At 41.2% G+C, this 24,674-nt stretch overlaps 1 protein-coding gene across 1 annotated transcript in view; it reads right to left on the bottom strand.

Moving 5' to 3' along the window:
* yjefn3 (YjeF N-terminal domain containing 3) overlaps positions 1-23,112 on the bottom strand; it is a 46,134-nt gene extending 23,022 nt beyond the window's left edge. Inside the window, exons 1-2 of the mRNA XM_086224991.1 lie at positions 23,038-23,112; positions 22,758-22,930 (exon numbers count right to left, since the gene is read on the bottom strand). Of these exons, the coding sequence (XP_086081117.1) occupies positions 22,758-22,825 (68 nt within the window). The 5' untranslated portion in view covers positions 22,826-22,930; positions 23,038-23,112. The remainder of the gene's footprint in view (positions 1-22,757; positions 22,931-23,037) is intronic.
* Between the last annotated feature and the right edge of the window lie 1,562 nt (positions 23,113-24,674).

Genomic DNA, 24,674 nt, shown 5'->3' with positions numbered 1-24,674 from the left:
ATCCAAACAATGGAATAAAATGAAAGCTACCCCAAACTAGAATAATTGCCTTGCGGTCGAATGCCTTCACCAGTATATCCAGTAGCATTTTACATCTATGCTTGATGAGAGTCAGATAATAGATATTATTTGAACTTCAGATTCGTTTAAATTAAAGATTCTATGAGTCTGTTTTGACCAAACCTAACATTATTCCTTCAAGGCATGACTGAGAGGATGTTGAATAACTGTGGAGAATCATGAGGTCACGTTTAAACTGACCTTTTGTATATACAATGTCTCGTTCTCATTATTGTATCTTGACCTTTGGACACAAAAACGTAATTAATTCAGCCAGTAGTCTCAGTACCAATTTGAATGAAATTTGAAGACATTTTCTGGATATTCCTGAGCCTGAAGAGTAAAAGGTCTTGACCACCAAGGATGCAATAAAAGAAAGAGAAAGAAATGAACCTTTTAATGCAAAACTCAATGATTAATTTGCATATGAATGGAAATTCTTTAGTTCCACAAGGAAAGTGAAAGTCCACTGAGTACAGGCCTCACTCTGTCTGGTTTCCATCTCAATGTGAAGGGAACCTTTTGAGAGTTTGCAAAAAAGAAAAAAAAAAAAGTGAATACATTGTGTTTCCATCAAGCGGCTGGAGCAGAAAAACAACGTGCAAATAGACAACGTACAGACAACCAAAAATAAGGCGTCAGCAGAAACAGCCGCCATGTGAGTTCATCGGTCGCTACGACAGAACTTATTCAGCAAAGCATCTCCCAATATGGGCATTAACTCTTTCTGAAGAAATCAAAAAACAGCCCAGGTTAACATAAAAAAAGGTTTTAGCAATTTAAAGGATATTTTTAATCCTTTTTTTAATTTTAGCATGTTTGGCATTTTGGGATGATGTAAACCCAGCCACAGTAGAAATTACATTTACATGTCTTATTGAGTGCGAATGTTTTTCTTCTCTCGAAACTTCTTAATATAAATTGAAGAAACTACCTCCTCGCCAAGTGCTTGAGACCACGTCAACTTTCACATGATCAAAGACAAATGGCCGTGCACAAAGGTTGAGGAGACCTGATTCTCTTTGACAAACTACCCTTGCCCCTTCTGTGTACTAAAACTTCAAGCACAGCGCCACTCTTCCATTGCGATACGCATTGTGGCCGAAAGCGAAACTGCAGCAGATGCAAGATGGCGGTGCACCCAGGTGCTGTGGCTCTGCTCCTCTCAATTGGGTTCTATGTTTGTTGTTGAGTTTGTTCTTCTGTTGGTCAGCGACTCGATACATAACAGGCAAGAAAGTTTGGGGCATAGTGGGGTGCACTAAAACTCACCGGCGACGACCTCGATACACATATCGCACTGCTGCAGGAGATCGCTCAGCCAGCTCTTGGTATGGATCAGCAAGGCAGCATCCAGCCCCACACAGGCTACCCAGCACCCAGCTATAGAATATGACTGATCCATCTATTCGGTCATATTCAATTCATTTATCTACTCCTCCATTTCAACAAAAAATAAGTATCTCTTTGTAGCTTTTTTTACACTGATTATTTGCATTGTTGCTAAAGTTTTCTCTTATGTAGCTGTAAAGGTCCGTTGTTGGAAAGATCACAACAAGCACAGTTCCTCAACACTGCATTTAACCATGATGCAAATTACCCCCCCCCCCAGTTTGATAAACAAAACAAAAAATGAATCGTGACCTGAAAAAGCAAAATATTAAAGGAACCCTTGCTGAACAAAGTTAGCAAATCTCATGCAAGGCAGAGTCAGAAACTTTGGTTTGTTTCTTTGTTTTTTTCAAAATGTTGAAGTGAGCTTAGCACCATCCACTATTTCTCATCTGCGCACAAGACAGCATTGTTTGATAGTGGGACAATTTGAAATGTTGCTGTGTGTAATGGATTAAGAATGAGCAGCCACGGTGAGCCGTGAGAGTACGAGCTGCAGGCCGAGTAACTGACATCTCTTTTCGATCATCATGAGTGCTGTTCCAATCAATCAACTTCAAGAGAGACTCTTGGCTTTCAAAATGGCATTTTCCTAACCGTGATTGCCGGCATTCACAGTAATGACGGCACAACGGGTGACCACAGAAAGATGCTGTGTTGTTCAGCAGTATTACATGGTGGAAAATGAGGGAGACTGTTATGGCAACATGACAAAAATAGGAGACAGGAGGAGGGGGACGCCGGAACAGAGAACAACAAAGTGACAAACATAATTAAGACCTATCAGCAATACTAGGGTACAAAACGATAATTCTGAATAGCAGTTGAACCCCGCTGCTCTGCTATATGTGGCTAAATAAATCGTTTTCTTCCGGGCAGCAAACAGAGAGCACAACTGTGTCAGCATGAAACTGTGTTTAATCAGTGTTCATCACACTGTTGGCTGGAACCACTGAGACCAGCTAAAGGTGCATAAAAGGGTGGGTCGATAATCCCCAGGAGGCCTCTGTCTACAGCTTCTACACCCGTTTGTCTCCAGATGTCTTGTTTAGGGCACAGTTGTTGGAAAGACAGAGAAATGTAACAGTCCAAAAAAGCAGGATGAGGACAGAAATCCACCAGCTGAAAAACACCAAGAATCATCATATTTTGATAAATGTTGGTTACGGTAACAAAATCTAAATTAAAAAATTCTAAATTAAAAAAAATGTGCCCACCAGCCCTTCATTAGCCTCTTAGCAGCGCTTCTAAGAATATTCTGGTGTTTTGATGCAATTAATTTCTTAGCAGTGATCCAGCTGGTGTCTCTAACCATGAGCACGTCCTTCTCAAGAGAGCTAAAAGAGTGGGCAGGGAGCCACCTCGTTGAACTCAGATGGAGATGAGAGGAGGTTATCTGGCGGGTGCCAGAGGGGGATGCTGGACTTCCTCGCGGTGCAAGATAAAGTTGAAGGAACAGAATGAAACACTGCTACTGTGGAATTTCAGGAATAAAATCTGCATCGGAGCTCTTTGAACTAGCAGCGGTGACCTCTGAATAAAGATGTATTTAAACAGCCGCGAGATCAAATGAATGTCTGAATCTGCTAATGCTATGCAGGAAAATCACCTTCTCTTTTGTCTATTCCCTTTGCTATAAGTTTGGCCGTACAGCAAAGAAGCGCTGAAAAAAATGGCTAATGAGTTTGGAAGTAAGTGAAAACCATCTGCCCTCCTGGAACAGGAAAGCTGATTCCTACAGAGCCAAACTTCAGCGGAAGGTCCGTAGAAGACATGTTGGTCAGTGCCAAATGGTAGAGGTAGTAGTCGTAGTAGAGGTAGTAATAATGAGAGACGTGCCACAAACACCTCCTGCCTCATCAGGATTGGCTCGGTGGTGAGCGCTGTAACAAAAATGTGCCATTCTTTCAAGTTTCTATTTCAGGTGACTTCTTTTGTGGACTATTCAGGAGTGATACCGATGGGGAACGATTGCTTTCAGAATGAGAAACTTTAATCACTTTGGCCACCAAAATATTTTTAGGTCATTCTTCTGTTCCAGTTCCAATTAGTTCCCTCAAAGTGTTCTTCAGATATTAGCAGGAAATAGACAACCTGACATCCTAATTCCTCTGGGCCTCAGCTGTTTGTGGTGTGGAAAGAACTGACACCTGACAACTGGAATTAAAACATAGGTAAATATTTACATTACAGCATAAGAATATGATCTAATCATAAATTGAGACTCCAATTCACTCTGGCATAAGTGTCCATCTCTTTAAATGAGTACAGCTGGTTATCTTATATTTGACATGCACTAATCATGTGTTCTAATCAGCACATGGAAACACTGACCAAACATTGTTTTGTTCCAGGCACAAAGTGACTAATAATGTTCATTACAATCACAGTCATGATTAAGATTCAAAACACACACCATCAAAGGCAGTTACCATCAGAGACAGGTTTTAATCAGCGCAGTCCATTTCTTCAGGGAGGTTGTTAGACAGATGTGAAGGCCTGGAAGCACCTCTGTTTAAAAGATCTGAAATAAATCACTCGAGAACAGCAGAATCCTCAGAAGATTAGCTGGAATATTTTTGATCAACTATATTTAAAATTAAGCTTAAGTGAAGCTAAAACCTCTCTCAGTAGCCCACTCATTCTCTTTGGCAGTGTCACAACAGGAGAAGGCATTTAAGGTTCATTCCGTAAGTGCTGAGGACCGCACATCCATCACTCATCCAGCCATCAGTCCATGCATCCATCCCAAGTGTTTATGAGTGTTAAGAAGAACGCCTACATAACCTGCTGTTGTGTACACCAGGCTTGAGTAGAAAGTGCAGGATGCGGTGGAGGAGTGTTATCAACCTGCAGGGCATGTTTGCTGCAACTCTTGCACAGAATCCCCTGCCAGTTCCTCCCAGCGTGGTAGGTTCAGTTGTTAAGTGAAGGTCATACGGAGGGCCAAACATGCTGCTCTGTTAATTCTGTCATTGATTTGACTGAATTGATTACAGTTATATCCTTTAATATAACTGAAAAAACATGCCCAAAAGAAAACCCATGTGCTACACGCTTTAATTTTTACTAGTGGGGGTGAGAGGGGTGAATATTTGGGGTTTTCAGAGGTGAAGCAAGATAAATGTGCTAAGCTAATTAGCTTTGTTTTCCCAATGCAGTATTCTTTCCCAGAGGAAATCTGCTTGCATGAAAATGAACAAAGTGTTGCACAGAGTTCCACTCTTATGCCAAATGTCCTCTTTTGGACTCGTGGGCTAATAGTCCTGAGGGTGGTTCTACAGCAACAGTCTAAGTTTAAAGTTTAAAACGGAACGTTCATACCAAATCAAATGTTCTGTTCATGCCCTCACCAAAACAGGCCCAAATTCTTCAATGCTTCAAGGTGGAAGACACTGTGAAGTCCAACATTGTTTCACTGTCACTGCATAACTACTTCAACCCTACTCCTCCACAATTTTGATCAATCAAGATCAAATAACAGACTTCTCTATGTTTTCTAGATGAAGCACACATATTCTGAGAATTTCCCTTTGCTCACTGAATTTCTGAGTTTTATCTGCCTTCCCGTCCAACCTGGTGATGTTTGAGTCTTGGTGTGAAGCCATTTTAGATTCTTCACTTGGCAGGTAGCTTAACAACGTCATTACTTGCCTGTTTGAGGCCATAAGCTCAAGACCCAGATGATGTCTTGTCAGCCGTTGTGATGTGCAGGTATGAAACACTTGATTTTTCATTTTCTTCCAAAAAAAGAAAGAAAATAACCAAACCTTCTGCAGAACAGCAACGATTTCATTCCTTTTTCTTTTTTTTGTCATCATTCCATATTGCAGGAGAGCTCAGGGCCTCATTGCGGCTCAGGTAATGCTGAGTTTTGTTGCATTGCCAATAAAAAACAAGATGAGGGAATCCTCGGGCAAAGCCAGAGGAGGACAAAACTTCTGCTGCAGGTGAAAACTCTGAGGCTTTCTGCTCATTGCCTCCCTACATCATCCACTTGTATCTCAGTGTGTGTCGTATCTATGCGTATGATCTTTAGCCGCTCTGCCTTTATGTGTAAAGGTGGGTAAGAAGCAGGTGGGTTAAGTGAAAAGCATTTGCCCACAGAACACACACAGCACATGAACAGCAGAGAGCATATTAACCAGAGATCAGACCTCAAACCCAGGCTGTCCCCATCTCTCGATGTCTCCTAGCATCGTGTTCAGCCAGAAGCCTTCACACTGAGCAAAAATGTGTTCCCGTCACAACTGCATCGGTGCACAAGCGCACCTGCACAGACACACAATATGCAGGATGTGCATAATTGATGAATCCAACAGGAGGGGGGATGGGATCATGAGAGGGACCAGAGAGCCATCACACTGAAACTGGCATTCGGCCGACCTTTCACTGCCACGCTGGCATGTGTGTATGCATACATATGTGGATGTGTGGGTGTGTTCAGAACATTTGTGTGGCAGATGTAGTGGTTCTGGTGATTCTGCAGATAATGATGCAGGGACAAATCCTTAGAGATGCTTTGTATTAAAAACAATGATGATGAGAAAGGCAGAGAGAAATAGTTGCTTGTAATGAGAGCGGAACAGCGAGGCACTTTGATAAACCACGACAGGAGAAGCTGAGCAACACCTCGAGATGATGAGACTGATGCAATGTTTTACACAAGCAATTAGGAGGCTCCCACTGCACTTTGACGCGTTAATGAAACACACTCTCCAAACAGATGCTAATGGCTTCACTACTTCAGAAAATAGTAAAACTGCTGCTTTGACTTTGTCAGCTCCAGATGTGCCCTTGGCATTACCACTGACTGCCGGATGGGTTTGTCTGCTGAAGTTCCATCTGTGTAAATGTGACCTAAAGCTAGTTTTTCCACTTACGGGGTTTAGCTGTAATGTATGCACATGTGGCATTTCCCATACATTAGGAACAGAATGTCATACAAGCTGTGCAGCCTGGAGAACCTGGCAGGGGGCAATATATGACAATTGAAGGATTTATGTGTGTGTGTGTGTGTGTGTGTGTGTGTGTGTGTGTGTGTGTGTGTGTGTGTGTGTGAAAATTGAATGTGTGCGCAATTTTTGCATAATGTCAATCTTCCTTACCCCCCTGTAAGACGATTAGGAGGTGAAAGAGCAACAGCAGCAGGAGAAGGAGGTACATATGTGCAAGCCGAGGACTGGAGAGGCATGATATGGAGGACGGGTCATGGTAAACCAGATTCTCTCACTGTGTAACTACACAGAAAAAAAAATCACTCCACTAGCTTGTCAAACTACACAACAAGCCAACCTCCAACATAGTGACCACAAAGACCAGGAAGTTCAAGTCTGTATCTGCTGAGCCTCTGCAATTAAATTGGTGATCATGTTTAAATCTCTCACATCATCATCATCATCATCATCATCATCATCATCATCATCATCATCATCACAAGTGTGAATCAGAGGGAGAATAAATAGAGTGTCATTTAACTTTGGACTTCATCGCTGGTTATACGAGATTGTGATGGCACTGATTCATAAACTTTTACCCATTATTGTCAAAATGTGGTAATTCCAGGAAGTGACATTTATTAGGCTGTTAATCCTCAATCCCTCTGGAAGGCTGTGGAAGGGAAACTTTAAACGTCACGTTAAACAGTTGTGAGCAGGAATGTCGGTGGTTGTAACTGAAGGTTGACAGTTGGTTTAAGAACCACGGTGAAAACGCAGAGATACTATTGCCTTCATCCACCAGCTGTGTGACAATAAAGACAAATGGAGACGACAGATCCGACTTGTTTTCTGTTTGCGGAGAGTATTCGCGCAAATGAGAGCTCATCATTGCTCCATGCTACGCACCAAAAAAATGATCCCTAAATGTTTTAAGGAAAACCTGCTGACAAACAAACTGTCGATCACAGAACTTTCATGAAAAAGGAAAACAAAAAGGTCACGATCAGAAACGCGTCCAGTGCAAGTGGTTAGTAGTTAAGTCAGGACCAGCCAAAGGTCTTTCAACAGACATACATATCAGTGTAGGAATGGATGGAAACGACACACACAAGAACACCAATATTCTTTGTCAAATGCGCACAGACTAGACAATCACGACTATTAGCGATGACCAGCTCTGGGAGTCAGATTGATATGGCGTTACGAGGCGAACCCATCTCTCTCTCTCTCTCTCTCTCTCTGTGTTTTTGGTTTTGTTGTGGTTGTATATTTAGGAGCAAACTATAACAAAATCGTATGAATAGTCTACATAAAATAGAAAATATAGATATGGTTATTTATTTTTCTTTCGGCAGGATTATGTAAACACTGTGGATAGCATGATTCTAATCAAACATAGGGGACCGAGAAGGAACCCATTACATTTTAGGAAAAGAACAGCTGCTTGTGTAGAGCCAGAGGACAAGATACTTATTGTTTTGTCCTGGTTTTGTACAGTTTTGATTCATACTGTTCTCTTTTAACTGATTGTTTAATGTCACTCAGGTTTAGAGCAGCAAAGGATGCTTGAAAACGTACAAAAGTGACAGAGAGGTCAGACCTGGTAGTTCTAGCCCCTCCAAGTACACAGCACTGTCAAAGTTTCTTTAATTTTCATGACATTTGGCAGCTTTGTTGACAGTCATTAAAAACACGGTTCTTTTCCCCAAAAGGACGTCAGCCATATTGCATTTTCTGTGCCAATTTCAAATCGTTGTACATGATTTATAGGACCCCAGGGTCCTAACTTTACACATGCTGTGAAATGGGTTGTGAACCTGTAAAAATTGAGCTGCGTCAACTTTGGCGGGTATAATCCTGTGACTCTTCTGCTGTATTGTGAAGGATTTTTAAATGGCTCAAATGGTGATGTCAGCGGTGATGAGCAAACACACCATTTTAGTCCATTTTTATGTGTGAAACTCTTCCTGTAGTTCCTTGTGGATTAACTGGATCAACCTCAAATGTGAACTGAAAAGCCTGCAGGCGTTGGTGACGCTTCATGGTCAAGATTGTGATTTTTCATCAAATGGCAGTAGCGTGACTGACTTCACACGGTCGGTTCTTTTCTAAATTTCCCCCATCCTGACGGGAAGACGTCTACAAGCTGAAATTGAATCCCACTGAGCCTTATGTGACGAAATGATAGTGTTTTATGAGCGTGATACACAACAACATGAAATACAGTTAGGTTGCGTTAGCAAGTGCCGCCTAGTTGACGCAGTTAGTGACATTTCGATGTCAGAATGGATATTTTTCACACTCCTCTTACATTGAGTTTGACTGAGTGTTTTTGTTTTTGTCCTATCATGATATTCCTGAATTGACTTTTATGTTGTCCAGCGTCAAATCTGCATCTGATCTGTCAGCAGTGAGCAGCACATCTGTCAACTGCCTTACAGACATGAAAGAGGGAGTAGGAAAATTCACCAGAACAGAAGAGCTGGAGATGACTAAGCTACCTAATTTAGATATTTGTGGCAACCTCTCCTTGCAGGAATGCAGCAGCCAAAAACCTCCAAGCAAGGACAGGAAGAGATATAATGTTAGCGCTACACAATGGAAGCCTTGGCATGTGCGTGTGTGTCCGTGCGTGCCTATGTGTGGATGCGTGTTAGTCAGGAGGCACCCTATTGTCTCATCTCTTCTCCTAAGCTTCCTTATATTTTTTTCTTCCCTCTGCTGCATAAAACCCATAAATAGTCTCCAGAGTTGACAGTTTCGGTGTGTCCCTCTCTATTGGCCTCATGGCACTATATTGCAGACTGTCTGTCTGGTTACTATTCCAGAATTACCAGCAAACGTACACAGAACACAGCAAAAAGATAAAGTCTAATATACAAAATGAGGTAAAAGCTATGTTTCCTTCGGTTTTTCTGTGTCTACTTCCCTCCGCTTCTCTCCAGAGGTTCATTTGGCTCCGTCTGGGTAAGCATCTAGTTGATGGTTGGTATTGGTCTGCCTGACTCTCCAGGTGGCTTTCACCATTAAACTGCTGGCTCAAAGGCCACAGGGGAGTCTGGCCTTAGCAACTACCCATCAAAGCATCCAAGAGGCAAAAATTCCCCCACACTTTTCCTGGTTGTCCCATTTGATAAAGGTCAAGAGGCATTGTTAGGCACAGAGGGACACAATAATAAAATAAAGTTTAAGTACAAGTCATCTTGTGGGAACTACAATGATTTTTCTTTATTTCTTAAGAGCAGGTCTCAGTGATTTAATTGCTTTTGGAATTGCTTTCTACTGCAGAATTATTTTGACTGTTTTAAAACAAGATTTATCCTGTATAGTACTTTTTGTAAATGATGGCATGCAATAAAAGAGAGCTACAAGGAAAACAAGGTGTTTACAGAATGAGAAATTGGTGAGTGTTTCTCCACTGGGATGCAAAAACAGAGCAACTACACGCAGCAGAACAAGACAGTGAACCCAATTAGAGAGCCTTCCTGGCTGCAGACACACACACACACACACACACACACACACACATTCAAATACACACAAACACTCAAATGGAGCTGGAAACACACTATCTAAGGATAAAAAAGACAGACAATGTTTCTCTTTTAAAACCACAAGGACACAATTGCATGGAAAAAAAAAATCAATATTCTTTTTCTCTAGCAAGGTGACGCCATGCTTTCACGGTCTCTTCTGTCTCTCTTTCTATTTCTGCTGATTTCATTTCATTTTCAGTGGTGTTCCACTGGGAGCACTAAACAGATGGAACACTGAGAATGCTATTTTCCCAAATAAATTACAATAAACTCACTAGCATTAAAAAAACAAAAAACAAAAGTGTGACAAATCTGTTTAGTAAATCTGATGGAGATCAGGAATGAACAGATAAGATGGGAAACATCTCTCGAGAGGGTGTGATAACAGTCAAAAGTGGTAATAGCTAACGATCACCACTGATTTTTGAGTTTTCCAGTGGAGGAAACATACGGTGATTAGCGAGTGGGCATCGCTCCCATTCTGTCAACGTGACAATGTTCTCTTTCTCGTCACATTTCTCACAACAGCTTCGACCCCTGTCAGCAAGTCGCCCACCAGATTCACATAGAAACAACACTGAACGGGTAGAAACCAAGAGGTGAAGGGAATGTCTGGGTAGGAATAATTACATTATTATTTAAATTAGCCAGTGTGAATGGCACTGACATCGTTGTTCATGCAGGGTGATAAATGCATTAAAAAAATTATAGCAGTCGCTCACAACCAAAAAGCAGGTGCTGGACCAGAGGACTGCATAAATATATTGCGATCTCCTCTTTTTTTTCGGAATTAACAAAAATAAAAATTGATCTCATTCATTAAGGGAAAACAGAAAAACAATTCTGAAAATTATCTCGAGGAAAACAAACAAAGAATTCTTCAAGAGATTATATCAGTTGAGAAAAACAGCAATGTTTTGCTGAATTTGTGAGATAATCAACGAGTTTGTTCCCTTAAAAATGAAAATTCAAGGATTTTAGTCCACAAAACCCTTCAATTTCACATTAAGGCGTTGTAGTAATCTCCCAAACAACTGAACTGAATGGTGACCGACTTTTAAACGTACGAAAATACAAAATAAAACAATAAAAATTCCTCCATGCTGCTTATCTGAAGTAATTCAAGTTTCCTGAAGCCTCAACAGGTCAAATCGTTCAGAAAACATCATTGAAAACATGGTGTCATGGCTGACAGCTCAAAGCCCCAGTGAGCAGGGAGGCTAAACACATGGCGTCAGTCATGTTTTTCGAAACAACTTAGCATGTTTAGGCTTCAGGGAACATGGATACATTTTTTGGTTGGATGAGTTTTGTTTTGTTTTTTAATTCTTTGTTTGGGAGATTACTGCAATATCTTTTTCTGTTAGTCTCCAGCAGTGTTTTGTGAAATAAACGACTTTCACCCAACATTCCACCAGCATGGTGGTGAGAAGAAAATGACGACATTTTCATCCTGGACCTTCCCCGTTAAGCTGTTTATTCAGAGAAACAGAGTAGTTTTGTTTGGTTTGTTTTCTCAAATAAATGCAGTAAGGGCCGCACGGTGGTACAGTGGTTAACACTGTAGCCTCACAACAAGAAGGTTCCGGGTCCGAGTCCCGGCTCCAGCACGGGATCTTTCTGTGTGGAGTCTCCATGTTCTCCCTGTTCCTGTGTGGGTTCTCTCTGGTACTCCAGCTTCCTCCCACAGTCCAAAGACATCAAGAGGGGACGAGGCTGATTGATACTCTAAATTGACTGTAGGTGTGACTGTGAGTGTGAGTGGTTGTCTGTCTATATGTGTTGGCCCAGCGATGGACTGGTGACCTGTCCAGGGTGAATCCCGCCTCTCGCCCGTAGCCACTGGGATAGGCTCCAGCCCCCGACCCTTAACAGGAAAAAGTGGAAAACAATGGATGGATGGATGGATGGATGGATGGATGGAATGCAGTATGTTTCTGTATACAATGACCGAGCAACAACAATGCTCGTCCTGTCTCCATGTAACATCCTTCTAAGAGTACAGAGATGCCTTTATTTTTAGATCCAGCCTATTGAAATGATAACATCCACAAGGGCTGATGTTATTCTGTTGTGCTATGGGAAGCTTCTTAATTCTTAGGGATTGTATAGATGTATGCATTGTACGAGCATGTAACTGATTAAAAACTGCATTTCTTTATGTCTTTTTAGTCTTGACTAAGAGCGTTGGGCTGGCTTGAAACGTCACTGGTGGATGCGCGAATGAATTGCACAAAAGGGAAGCTACAGTGTGCAGACTTTTCTTGTTTCGAAGTTACCGACGCTGGGTGCAAACTGCAGGATAATCTGACAGATTTGCCCCTCCGGTGTCCCAACAATCACAGACTTGAGGCTGATCTGAAAAGATTATAACCCGAATGATCTTTTCAACTGAGGGATTTACAGAGATAAATGATACTTGACTGAAAATCCTGCTGCGTTACAGGAACAGTGACGGGACGCTGCAGGAATCCGTTATAGCCGATGAGAAAGCGTCACCAGGCGGGCGTCACGTAGGTAGCTTTAGCCTCATTTCAGACCAATGACATTTACTTCCATTGTCTAAATCTTTGTGTTTCCCTTCATAACATTGTACACACAAGGCCACCGCCTCCATGTTGATTTTTTTTTCTGTCACACGTGATCACGCAAGAGTGAATGTGCTTAGACTCTCTGAGGGATTGTCAATAAAATATTCAGATTCATTAATCACGTATCGGTCGCTGAAAATTGTGTGCGGCTACATCCCGTTTTTTTTTTTTTAAGTTGTGAAAATGTTCAGAGTCAATCGTTTTTGCAGTTAGATGTCATTAACGTGCTGTAATAAAGTGTGAAGGGAGTTGAACGCTTCCCTGTTGCTATGGCTACAAAGAGCCAGCGCATTAATTCTGATGGCCTGACCGTAACTACCAAGGTTTTAGCGTCTCCAGCATATAAACATAGATGAGTCGGTGAGAGAATCAGGTGATGTGCTTGCTGATGCATTCGTTTTCTTAAGTTGAAATGAAACGTCTAGAGATTTCTGTATTCTGCTTCATATAAAATATGACCCAGCTGAAGGACTCAAGGAAAGAAATTATCACTCAAGAAACGTCAGAAGATTTAATCTGCCTCTCTGTCACTGTCCGACGGCGGATGCCAGCGCGGGAATCAATGAATCTTTAAGCCACATAACTCAAGCTGATTATTGATGATTCTGTCAGCTCTCCCGACAGGTTGATGAGTAAGTCTCGTTTGCTTCGGCAACTCAAACAAAAACGCTATATGAACACAACTCAGCCGTTGTTTGAGAACAAAGCAATTACAATAATCAATATTTCACATCAACACACACTGGAAATCAATAGTTAAACAAGATCTGAAGTCAAGCCAGAGGCAACGACGTGACGGTAAAGATTTCTTTCTGTGGAGCTGCACAATAAATCATGTAGTTGTGCAAGATTTGTGTCATTGTGTCAACTCAAACGGTCCCGATTGACGTCTGATCTTTCATCAAAATGAAGAAGGAAAAAGGCTAAGGGGGGCAGAAATGGTCGTCTCTCCTCTGTCTTCTTGTTCATGACTTCTCAGCTTTCTGAGTCCAGGTCTGTAAATATTCAACAAGGGCTCACACACTGTGACAGTTCATCCTGCCCACAGTGATTAAAAACTGCTGCATGAATACCCATAAGACAGGACACACACATGCTTCTACTGGTACAAACACACACACACACATACATGCTATCTAGTCTTTTAAATGTGTGTGTTTTATATTTTTTTACGCTGCAAATTTATATTTGTCTAATTTATCACCAGGAAAATATAGCAGATGTTTTGATGTGTATATTTTTCTTTCGCACTCGCAGATTATTTTATTTATCACAAGTTGGTTTTTTTATGTTGTTGTTGTTCAGTGTCTGATCAAGAGAGAGTGCAGATGAATTTACCTGAATATCATTTAATTGCAAAACTATGCATGAATACAGCAGGCTAGAAATGAATCAGAAAGCAGGTCGGGAAGGGCCGGGGCACGATAGCTGCGTATATCGAATATCCTGATACCGTATCCCGGATTGCGAAACAGAATTTTGATGTCTGCATCAGTGTTCGGAATCAAAATGTAATTAAGTCTAATCCCACGCAAAAATGTTTCAACTGTCTGGTGAACTTTACATTTGAAATTGTTCTTATCGCTCTTCTCATTACCGTGCTGCACCATAATGATCGTCATCGACTGAATTGTCATGATGGCATGAGATAATGCAGCAGTACCGAAAGATAATACCCGTCATCAAATTGACTGGAATATTGTATTAACCGGCACAATAGTTTAATTAATTTAATTAAAGTTAATGGGATTCACTGTGAATCAGCAAGATGAAGTCTAATAATAGCCAGTCAGAAGCAGGAAGACTCATTTAAGAGGCAAAAGGATGTTAAAGTAGAACTGATATCACCTGCCTGCACATCAGAGCAGTCACACTCTGTTTATTCACAGCTCTCCAGAAGAGTGACAGCAACTCAAAGTACTGTAGCAAGAATGATCCATCTCTTTACTTAAGGCTGCGTAATACTTTCACTTTTATTACGTTGATTTGGCTCTTGAGGCAGCCGTCGCTCCTCCTTCCATCTTCTCCCATCATCTCCGGATGTGCGTGCGTGCGTGGGTGCGTGCGTGCGTGATGTCAGTATGGTAGTGTGTGGCTCAAAGGCATTTACATGAAAGTTTCAGATTGAGTCCATTCATCCGTCATCATAAAATCATGGCTGCAGTCCACCACCATTCAGAATTTCCACTCTGATTTTTTAGAAGAGTATTTGTGAAGTTTCCTTGTTACACACCACTCTTGAAAGTAGCTGCCATACATCGTTACATAAAGTGTGTATAAGTTCTGGTATCCCTCACTGAGTGGTAACACTCTGAAATATAGCAGCCAAAACATCTATGCGAGTTCATCGTGATATAGTGTGGTATGATATTGATACTAGGTTATGAAATATTGATGGAGGATTGTAATATATATATATATATATTTATATATACTTCACTTGGTAAAACACTTATTTCTTCTTCAGGTTGGTGTTACAGTATAAGGAAGTTATGTTATAAAGAGAGGAGAGGGGATCAACACCAGGGTAAAGACCGCACGCGTGAGCTGTAAGGAGGACGAAGGACATTTTGGATGGTCAAGTTTTCAAGGTTAAGATGTACCGAGCTGCGTTTATAAGAGAATCTAATCACCGAACATGTGCTTCAGGGAGTTCTTTTATTTTCTCACGTGTACTACTTTTCTTGATCTGTCATCATTATCTGTGCCGGTATTAAGAGTTACTCAAGCTGTGAAGGAGAAAAGACAGTGATTAGTCCCAGACGCAACGCGCGTCAAAGTGGCCTGCTGTATCCCTGTCTCCTTGTTACAATCACACACACACGCACACACACGCACACACACACGCACACGCACACGCACACACACACACACACACACACACACACACACACACACAAACATTAGCAGTGTGAAGTTCACACACGAAAAGTGTAAAAGGGTTTAAATAATTGCCTTTTTATGACTTTAATACATGGGTACAATTTGAAGCTCAAAACTTGCAATTACCTGAGCAGAGATGGAACTATACCATATGTGATTTTATTCTCTCTCTCTGTCTCTAACACACACACACACACACACACACACACACACACACACACACACACACACACATACACACGCGCGCACACCCACTACTGTTGTTTGAAGGACAACTAATAGTGCACAGCAGCTTGTCAGAGCAAACCCTGAGTGAAGACAAACAAACCAAACTCTCTGTGACATTTCAATCCGTGGAACGTGTTTGACCTTTTCGCTCTGCTCTCATCGCTCCTCAAACTACATTCTACTAAAGCGCAGCTAGAATGTTTCATTTTTATTTATTTATTTATTTTTTGATGTTTCTGTTGTACTACAGAGTGGGGGCTGCATTTTAATACTCAAATGAAATCCTGTCGACGCTTTCACAAACATTACGTCAACGATGAACAAGGAAGGGGCCTCATTATACATGCGTACCCTACATTAAACAGTCGATAGCATCATACTCTCCTTTTCTTTCATTTTGGAAATAAGTTGGCATTGTTGAACTTTTTGTTCAAATGACTGAGAGCTTGAAATGAAAAGGTCTTTAATTTGATCTAGCTGACAGATACTTCAACATTTTGTTTGATGGCACAAGAAAAGTTAAAGGTTAGAGTGAATTCCAAAGCGTTTATGTGTCTAAAAAGCAGAAGTCGCTAACAGGACTGGCGGATGTCACCGACACTGAACATCATCATGCCAAATCCAGAATAAAAGGGTTAATTAATCAAAAGATAACAAGATAGTTATGTGTTATGTCAAGAAAATGGATGTTATATCATAATAACAAGTTAGTTCTCCCATGTTTAATTGAGCTAACATGTTAATTATCTCTTTATAACAAGCTACTAATGGATGCTCACGATAAGAAGATATCCTTTTATTGTGAAATACTGGCAAAAAAATTACAAATATGAATCTGCTAAGCTGGCCAAGACTTCATTTTGGAAATGATGTCAAATTAAAAGTAATAATAATAATAATAATTATTATTATTATTATTATTATTATTATTGTTATTATACATTTAAGTTAGAGGCACCTTTCAGGGCACTCAGGGTCACTGTACAATAAAACAATAAAAATGTTAGGAAGGAAACATCCACACAGTTAAAATTTCAGGTTTAAAGACAAATACACGAATAAATACTTTAATCAGGAGCGATTCGGTGTGCAGACCTGCCCTTCTTTTGTTTTTTAGGTTGTTTTATTTCCTGGGCTCTAGCGCCACCCCATTGGCTTACTGCATACGGCTCTAATTTCCCATTCGTTTCAAGTGGCGGCACCTGGTTTCTCGGTTGCTGGTACTACAAGTACAAGTCATTGATGAAGCTGAAAAAAAAGAACGCTCCGTACCATGAAAGGGTTTCTGATACTGGTCTTGTGTTTTATGGGTGAAATCCTTTTAAACACTTTATGAATTATGTTTTTACTCAACAGTTGTGAACTGTAACTTACGTTTTAGCCAGGAAATCATATTCTGACGTTTTTCAAGCTGCGATTCAACATTTGCATAAAGACAATGTGATTCACTATTCTATGTTGTCTTTTTTCTTTTTTTTCCTCCATCGAGGATACATTTATAATTATATTATTACATTGTATCAAACACCAACAGGGGCACCTCGGGGGAATATTTTTCTCTCTCTCTCATGATCCTGTAATATCCTATAAAAGCCTGTTCCTCTAAATGAACCAATAATGCGAATATAATGAGGAGGACACAGGCGGCTCCCGTCTTCTTTCATCAATACTTCAATCAGCGGAGATGATGCTCCACTTGAGGGTGGTCAGGAAAAGGAAACAACAGCTTTCAACCCTTTCTCCCCCCCAAAAAAACAAAAAGCGGTCAAAGAGAGCTCATGGGGTGTTTGTGGTGCGCTGTGGGAACTCATCAATAACGTTAAAGCTCCTGCATTTCCTTTCTCATCCTCAACTCCAATTAGATTCTGCGCATCCGTCCATCCGCCCTTCCTCCTTCGGGGATTTTTATCAACACTACCATTATTAAAACAAATAGCTGTGAATAACAACATTATTTTCAAATGTTGTGTTAAATGCCATTCGTTAATTACAACAAACTCATCAAATTTTAAAGTCCCGTTGTCTAATGGGAGGTATGTTATTGGAGAATTGCTGTTTGCGGTAAATCATAAAAATGTCCGACGGTTCCTCCAAGCCATGGAGGGTAACTGAATCATGTTTTAGTAAACACACTTAGAGATTTTCTGGTTACTTCTTTAATTTTGTTATCTCACACTTACATGAAACAGGATGGCAGGATGAGGAACAGTGTACTTCTTGAAGATCCAGTAATTCACTGGAATGGAGGCATCGGTCATCCTCCTGCTGATCCCTCACTGCTCTTTCGTGTGAATGTCTTCCGCTAATCTGACTTTAATGGAGGAGGAGAATTATTGCCAAACAATACCTGGTAGAAAATCATCTCTCCCCTTTCTTTCTCCCTCTCTGCATCTCCACCTCTCTGCCCCCACAATCGTTACATTTGGCCTATAAATAAATGCAGAGGCTGTCACGCAGGCAAATAGAGCTGGCAACGTGGGAATTGATGGCGGGGAAGTGAGAGGAAGGAGGAAACACAGGAATAACAATAAGCCCTACAAGTATCACCGAAATATGAAGGTAGGGCAGGTGAAGACGGACGCGCCGCCTGGCGTGCTGAAGACAACCAGGCCAGAGAGTAGAAAGCCAGTTTGGAGGCAGACGGAAGAGAACATCTCAGAGCAGCTCTTTAAGTGACTGACACCGGGTCTCAGGTGAGTTGAGAAAACCAGGAGCTGTCGGCAATTCATCACCGCCACAGCAGAGAGGAGTGAGGATCCAGAGAGTAATTATCAGAGAAATAATCAAGGCAAGATAATATATTAATTATTGAAGGATTTTTTTTTTTCCGTTTCTCTCCCGCTGCTTCGAGGACATTATCTGACAACGAGAGACGCAGAACTTGTGAGGACAGAAAAATAACTTTATTTGACTTAACAAGCCTCATCTCTCCATTGCATCTGAACTGAAAAAAAAAACCTACTTGTTAAAAGAAAAGATGCCAGCGGCCCTGCGCTCCTGGACTTTAGGCAGCTTTGTACTTTTTTACTTGATTAACAGCTTTTCCCTCAGGCCATCAAAGCATCATCACCCCACCCACACTCATCCCACCCAAGGACTGACACTGAAATCACACACACACACACACACACACACACACACACACACACACACACACACACACACACACACACACACACACACACACACACACACTCACACACACACACACACACACTACCAAGTGCAGTACCCCCCCTCCATTTGCACTACGGACCCGAATTTTGCACTCATCTTATTGTTTACAACAATGGACATACAATTGTATTTTTATTCCTGTTTTTATACTGCTTGTACGTAGTGTGTTATATTGTGTTTATCTATTGTGTTGTACAGTGACTATAAAGGACTCACTTCAATTCAGTTCAATTAAACCTTAATCCTGATTACCTTAGAATTTGAAGCTGATGGATCTTAAGAAAACAAGTTGAGTTAATTTTGTGAACATTTTTTTAATTAATCTTAACAAATGATCTCAACTTGTCAACGTTACACGTTCCATCAATCTCAAATTTCAATGCAATCGAGACACTACTTTTTTTTAAGTCATGACATCTAGGTTTTGTGTACACTAGAGCCATGCCGAGCAATCAGTTACTGTACTTGATACACACCCTGCATCCATCACCAGCTCAGAGCCGCTGATTTATAGACCCTCTACGACCACAGGAGTCCGGAGACCTGCTGGGTCTCAGTAAAACCTGTACCCTCAAACCTCTGCTAGGGCTCGTAGTGTTGCCAAAGTCCAACTAATCTATTTCTTTATCATTTATTTTCTTTTAAAAGTAATTTCTGGTACAAACAGCGTGTTATATGATGGAAGCATGGGTGTGGGATGACACAAACCGGGCTCACCATCTCTTTTGGAGCAACTCTGGGGACAAAAGCTGCACGTGTCCCCAATTTGTAAAACAGATGAAAGAAAATTCAGCACCATAAAGGGGAATAGGCACTGAACTGAACTGAATCAAAACTCTTTTTCTTAAAAAAAAAACCTACAACTTGAAAACACATAAAAAAGGTGTAAAATGTGGGGCAAGTTGATCTGAAAAGAGTACAGGGTAAGTCAAATGAATGGAAACCTACGTGAATGCGCCAAAAATCACCAGGTGCGAAGACGTAAACACTCTTGACTCAAGACAAACTTCAAACCAAGGAGAAAATTTGAGAGGAATTTTCAGAGCCATTATCAAGCTGAAGCAGTAGGACTGCTCCAGTCTGCATCACGCATTAACTTAAATGATTTCTGTTTGCCTCAAGCAAATACATTACTTAAAATTTCTATAATTAGATCAGATGGTTGAGCAGCGTTATCACACGGGTGTCTCGGGGCTAATATCTCCAGTGGATGTTCGGTATGAATAATATGGCGCAGACTTCAAGATAATGATCCCCATCTGCTTTAACCCTCACTGAGCTTCTCTAATACGTGCTGTTGTAACAGGTGCTCATCAACTATAAACTTAATACCAGTGCACCGTGACCTTTGAACCGCATGCCATCTCATTTGTACGTACCACTGCTGAACTGTAAGGGGGCTTTACTTGACTTCCAGCATTTCCTGATCGTGCTGCAGAGATCAGAAGGAGCAGGGTGAAGCCTCTTTGCTGATAGTTAATCTGCTAGCTTGGAGATGAAAGTAAACAGGCCGTGTAAAGAGTGCAATTACATATGTTATCTGGGGGGGGGGGGGGGGTTAAACAAAAAAGAAGAAGATTCTTAAATAGCTTTGATATAAAGGTACATACACTGATTGGCATGGCAACGACAGTGAAATGGCGGGGTGTTAAGGAGTCAGAATCACCGTGGAGGACTTCCTGTCGCAGCGTCACACCAGAGATAAATACTGCATTCAGATGCATTTAGATAAACTTACACGCATACAGTAAAACCAGCTCCAGTCTTATCAATTCATTGATGATTGACTGAAACAGGATAAGTCATCTGTCTGGGGGAAGTTAAACATGTGATCCTGCGTGAACTGCATCGAAAGATGAAAATAATAAAAGAAGCAAAGCCAGAAAAGATAGTTACGGTCCATCATTTACTGATGCTTCCTGTGTTCCAACATTGTGCTGAGATTCTACTGTCATTTGGTCGAGGGCTGCGGATCAAGTAAAGCCAACGTGCATCTCTCACTGAAAGGAGTTCATAGACATGAAGAGCACCATGAACCACTCTGACCGAAGTGAGCTGCCTACTTAAGAAAAGATGCAGAAAGCCTTTTCCTCAGTTATCGAAATCAAAATTGATGCGATGGCATGCTGTGTTGTTTTCTTTGATTTACGCTGATTGTTTTTGCTTTTGCTCTAGGGGGGAGAACTCTTACGTGAGCTACATTTGTGAGTGCGTTTATTTGTGGAGTCTGAAAACAGGAAGTAGACCGCACTTGTGGGGTCTGATGTACTTTGTGGGGCCAAAATTTTGGACCCCACAAGGTTAAAGCCTTGGTTTTAGAGTTGAGGTTAGAGGCAAAGCAAAACGTCACCCAGAAAGTCTTTTTTTTTGCCTTTCAAGTAAACAGGAATAAATGTCTTGAACTTCCAAAGACATTATTCTCTCCTCCAGAAAAAGCCAGCCAATAAAACCCGCTTGAAGCTAATGATGCTACCGTGAACAGGTGCCAAACTGGAAGTTTTTGGGTTTGTTATAAACTTTTTTAAGTGTTTTTGGATTAGTGAGCATACAGCTGGAGACAGAAGGCATGGATCGCTCTGGATGTTGTGCTTGAGCATTTGTAAATGGATGTTTTTGGACGGTTGTGATGTTTTTTTTTCATTGCAGCTACTGTTTGATTTCACTTGCTTTGCCTTGAAGCTAAATATTCATGGCTGGCTCTTTCTGCATTCTGAAGTTGCAAATAAGTGATGCAGGAGGGGGAAACCATATGTTTAAGCTGAAGACATTCACGAGTACTTGGAAAAACACTTTTTGGGTGAAGTATTGCTTTAATGACGAGGAAATACGTATGAATGAATGGACGAATGAATGTCAGTACATTAAGATCATGCTAGAAAAACTCAATTTTTTTTGTTAGTCCTACTAAAACTGAAATTTTAAATACATGTAAACATGTTCATCTTACTGAAATTATGCCTAGTTGAATTTCTCAAAGTCAGACTCACACACCTTGATAACGTGGTAGGAAGTTGTATTACTGTTAGTCGTAATCGTGTACATGCTTCAACTGGCCCCTAATCATCAGAATGTTCCCGCGCGTGTTCTGTGCCAAACTCATGTTTAACTCAGAAAAGAAACAGCGAAAACTCATCATCACGGTGAGCAAAACTACGGTGAAAACAACGTATTTAGCAGAATGATCCACGAGCGGACATTCTTCAATGAATATACTGATTCCTGGGACAGCGACGGAAGTGGAATTAAATGACCTAATCGAGCTGTAGCATAGATTGACTTAACTGTGCATGTACATGTACTGATCTCAGAATGTGTGTGTGTGTGTGTGTGTGTGTGTGTGTGTGTGTCACAAATTTGACCACGATCTACATGCGCGTCTACATTTGTGTGAAGGACTTGTGACATCACTTACCTGTTAGTTAATTCACTGAAATCTCTCACAGCGCAACAGAGGTACATTCCTACTTTTTCTTTGTGACATTAAAAGTACCAGTGGTGCCATAGAGACGACCAGATACACCGGACGAACTGCAAGCTGCATGACAAACCACTAAATCACGGTCAGCTTTATTGGTAATGTGGGAAATGCTGAAACCAAATTAAACATGAGCCTGCTAATTCACTAACAGCTCCGATTTGTAATTCAATTAGAGTCTTCAGAGGATAGGACGAGACTCAGTCATAGTGGGAGTGTCTTAGGGTCGGACCGAGGTATTTCTGCAGGCAATCATCATCATCTTCATCGAATGGGAAACTTAATTATTGATATTATTCACAGCCATCTCATTATCTTTTAAAAGCTTGCTCTCATTTTAACACCACCATGCTCCTCTGTCATTATTTGACAACCCCCCTCTCTGACACTTGTGTGACCAAAACAACAGAAGGAATCAACAAAAAAGAGATGTAGAAGAAGAAGAAGAAGTAGAAGAAGAAGAACAGGTGCTTACCTGAGGTAGCGCAGAGGCTCTATGGTTTCAGCTTCTGCCTCAGCTGAGCTGTGGTTCATCTTGTCCATCTGTATTTACCCAGGACGACACGGCAAATATGAGAAAGGCTGAGCTGTGGCTCTACAAAGAAGCCCCTTCCTCTAATTCAATAAACACAATGTCTGCCCCTCTGCCTGTGAAGAGAGAGAGAGAGAGAGAGAGAGAGAGAGAGAGAGATGGGATTCCTCCCTCTGTGTCTCTATATGGCTCTTGATTGGTTCAGAAGCAGGAAGATAATTACTGGCTGCCCCACACACTGGATTCTGCCTCTTCTCTCTCGGATTCTTCCCCAATGTGGCCCCGGCTCTGATCAAACCAGCTGGCACCGGGGATCAGCTCTGCTCCCCGGGAAAACCAGCCAATTAAGAGCCAGGAGGCATGGCGCTCGCTGGCTGATTGGTTCAAACTACAGTGATCATAGCTGTTCAGTCATCCAGGGTGCAACCCACCCCATGCACACACATACACTCACCCCATCAAATTCACACAAACACACATTCACGTGCACTCCTTGGTGGCAAAAGGATCCCTTGATGGAGCATTTTAAGCAAGCGAGAGTGCACCGCTGTTGTGTGAATAACAAACATCAAAAACCATGATGGCGGGAGGTAAATGACACCTATAGCATAAACTGAGACAATAACATATTATACCAGAGGGGGTTTATAGCAGCAATTTACAGATCCAGCATCAATGACGGGTGATATGAACAATACTGCAACGACTGGAAAAGTGTGAAGCTTGATGGTATGGATTCAGGTCAGCTGAGACAACATGAAAGAGAGAAAAATGTAAATCAAAATGAAAAACAGGCGTGACAGTGAGCAAAGATATGTGTTGTATCACGAGGAGAACCTGCTGCTGCCAAGGAATGAGGCTCATAAGTGGGTCAGGGTAGCAGACAATAGCTCTCTTTCTTCTGTAAAGGTCTCCCTGCAGTTTGCTCATGATTACTCAACCAAAATAAAACAAACACCATGGTTTCAACATCCACATCAGCAGATAAATGTGTTATTTTCTCTCTACTCCATAGCAGAAATGTACAAGATCGTCTTCGGCGAGGACAGAAATCGTAGACAAACAGGTGCATCACAATGTTGGTGTTGTCTGACATCTAGTGTTTATAAATGGCTATTACAATTCAAAGCTTTAATGTAAAACAACAACAACAACAGAACAACTTTTTTGAAGGAATAATCATCTAAAAATAAAAAATGTAGTCATGATCTACTCATCCTCATGTTGACAGAATATTGGGGAACTCTTTTAGTACGCAAAACACTACAGGAGCTTCAACATGCTTGGTTGTTTTGATAAATACGACACCATGTTATTACTTTTTGTTGAAATAAAAACGCGGTTTCATGAGCCACAGTGAACAGTGAGGCTAAAAGCATGGCATCTGGGAGGTTTTACATTTGAAAATCAGCTTTCAAAGGATTTCACCCAAACTTCCATCATCACGAGGGTGGGTAATGACTGAATTCTATTTCTTTTGGGGTGGGGCTGTACCTCTCGAGTGCTACAACATGTATTTTCTCCATTCTTACATTTACAGACAAATGCCTGAAGGGGGTCGAGACTCTCCATGATGAAATCCAGTACAACCAAGGACAGTTGAAGAGCCAAGGAAGTCATGGTTGTGGTGGCGTTTGTCTGTCAGCAGGAGTACGCAAAAACTGAAGCTGATTTTCAGCAAATTTGACGGGAGGTTTTCAGGATGAGCCAAGTGAAAGCCCACAGTATCTTGGTAATAGCACCACCACATGAGAACAGGAAGGTTTTTTTTCCCCCTCTTCTCTACTACAGAGGAATTCATACCTACACCACGGTGAATTTATTAACCTGCTGCTTCATATGAACTCTAAAAATCCAGTT

This window comes from Aulostomus chinensis, chromosome 14 (assembly GCF_037954235.1).
Source record: "Aulostomus chinensis isolate RoL2024-O1b breed Wild chromosome 14, RoL_Achi_v1.0, whole genome shotgun sequence".
Classification (NCBI taxonomy): Eukaryota; Metazoa; Chordata; class Actinopteri; order Syngnathiformes; family Aulostomidae; genus Aulostomus; species Aulostomus chinensis.
Note: the sequence above shows the minus strand (reverse complement) of the source record. Positions and strands in the feature narration are given on the sequence as shown.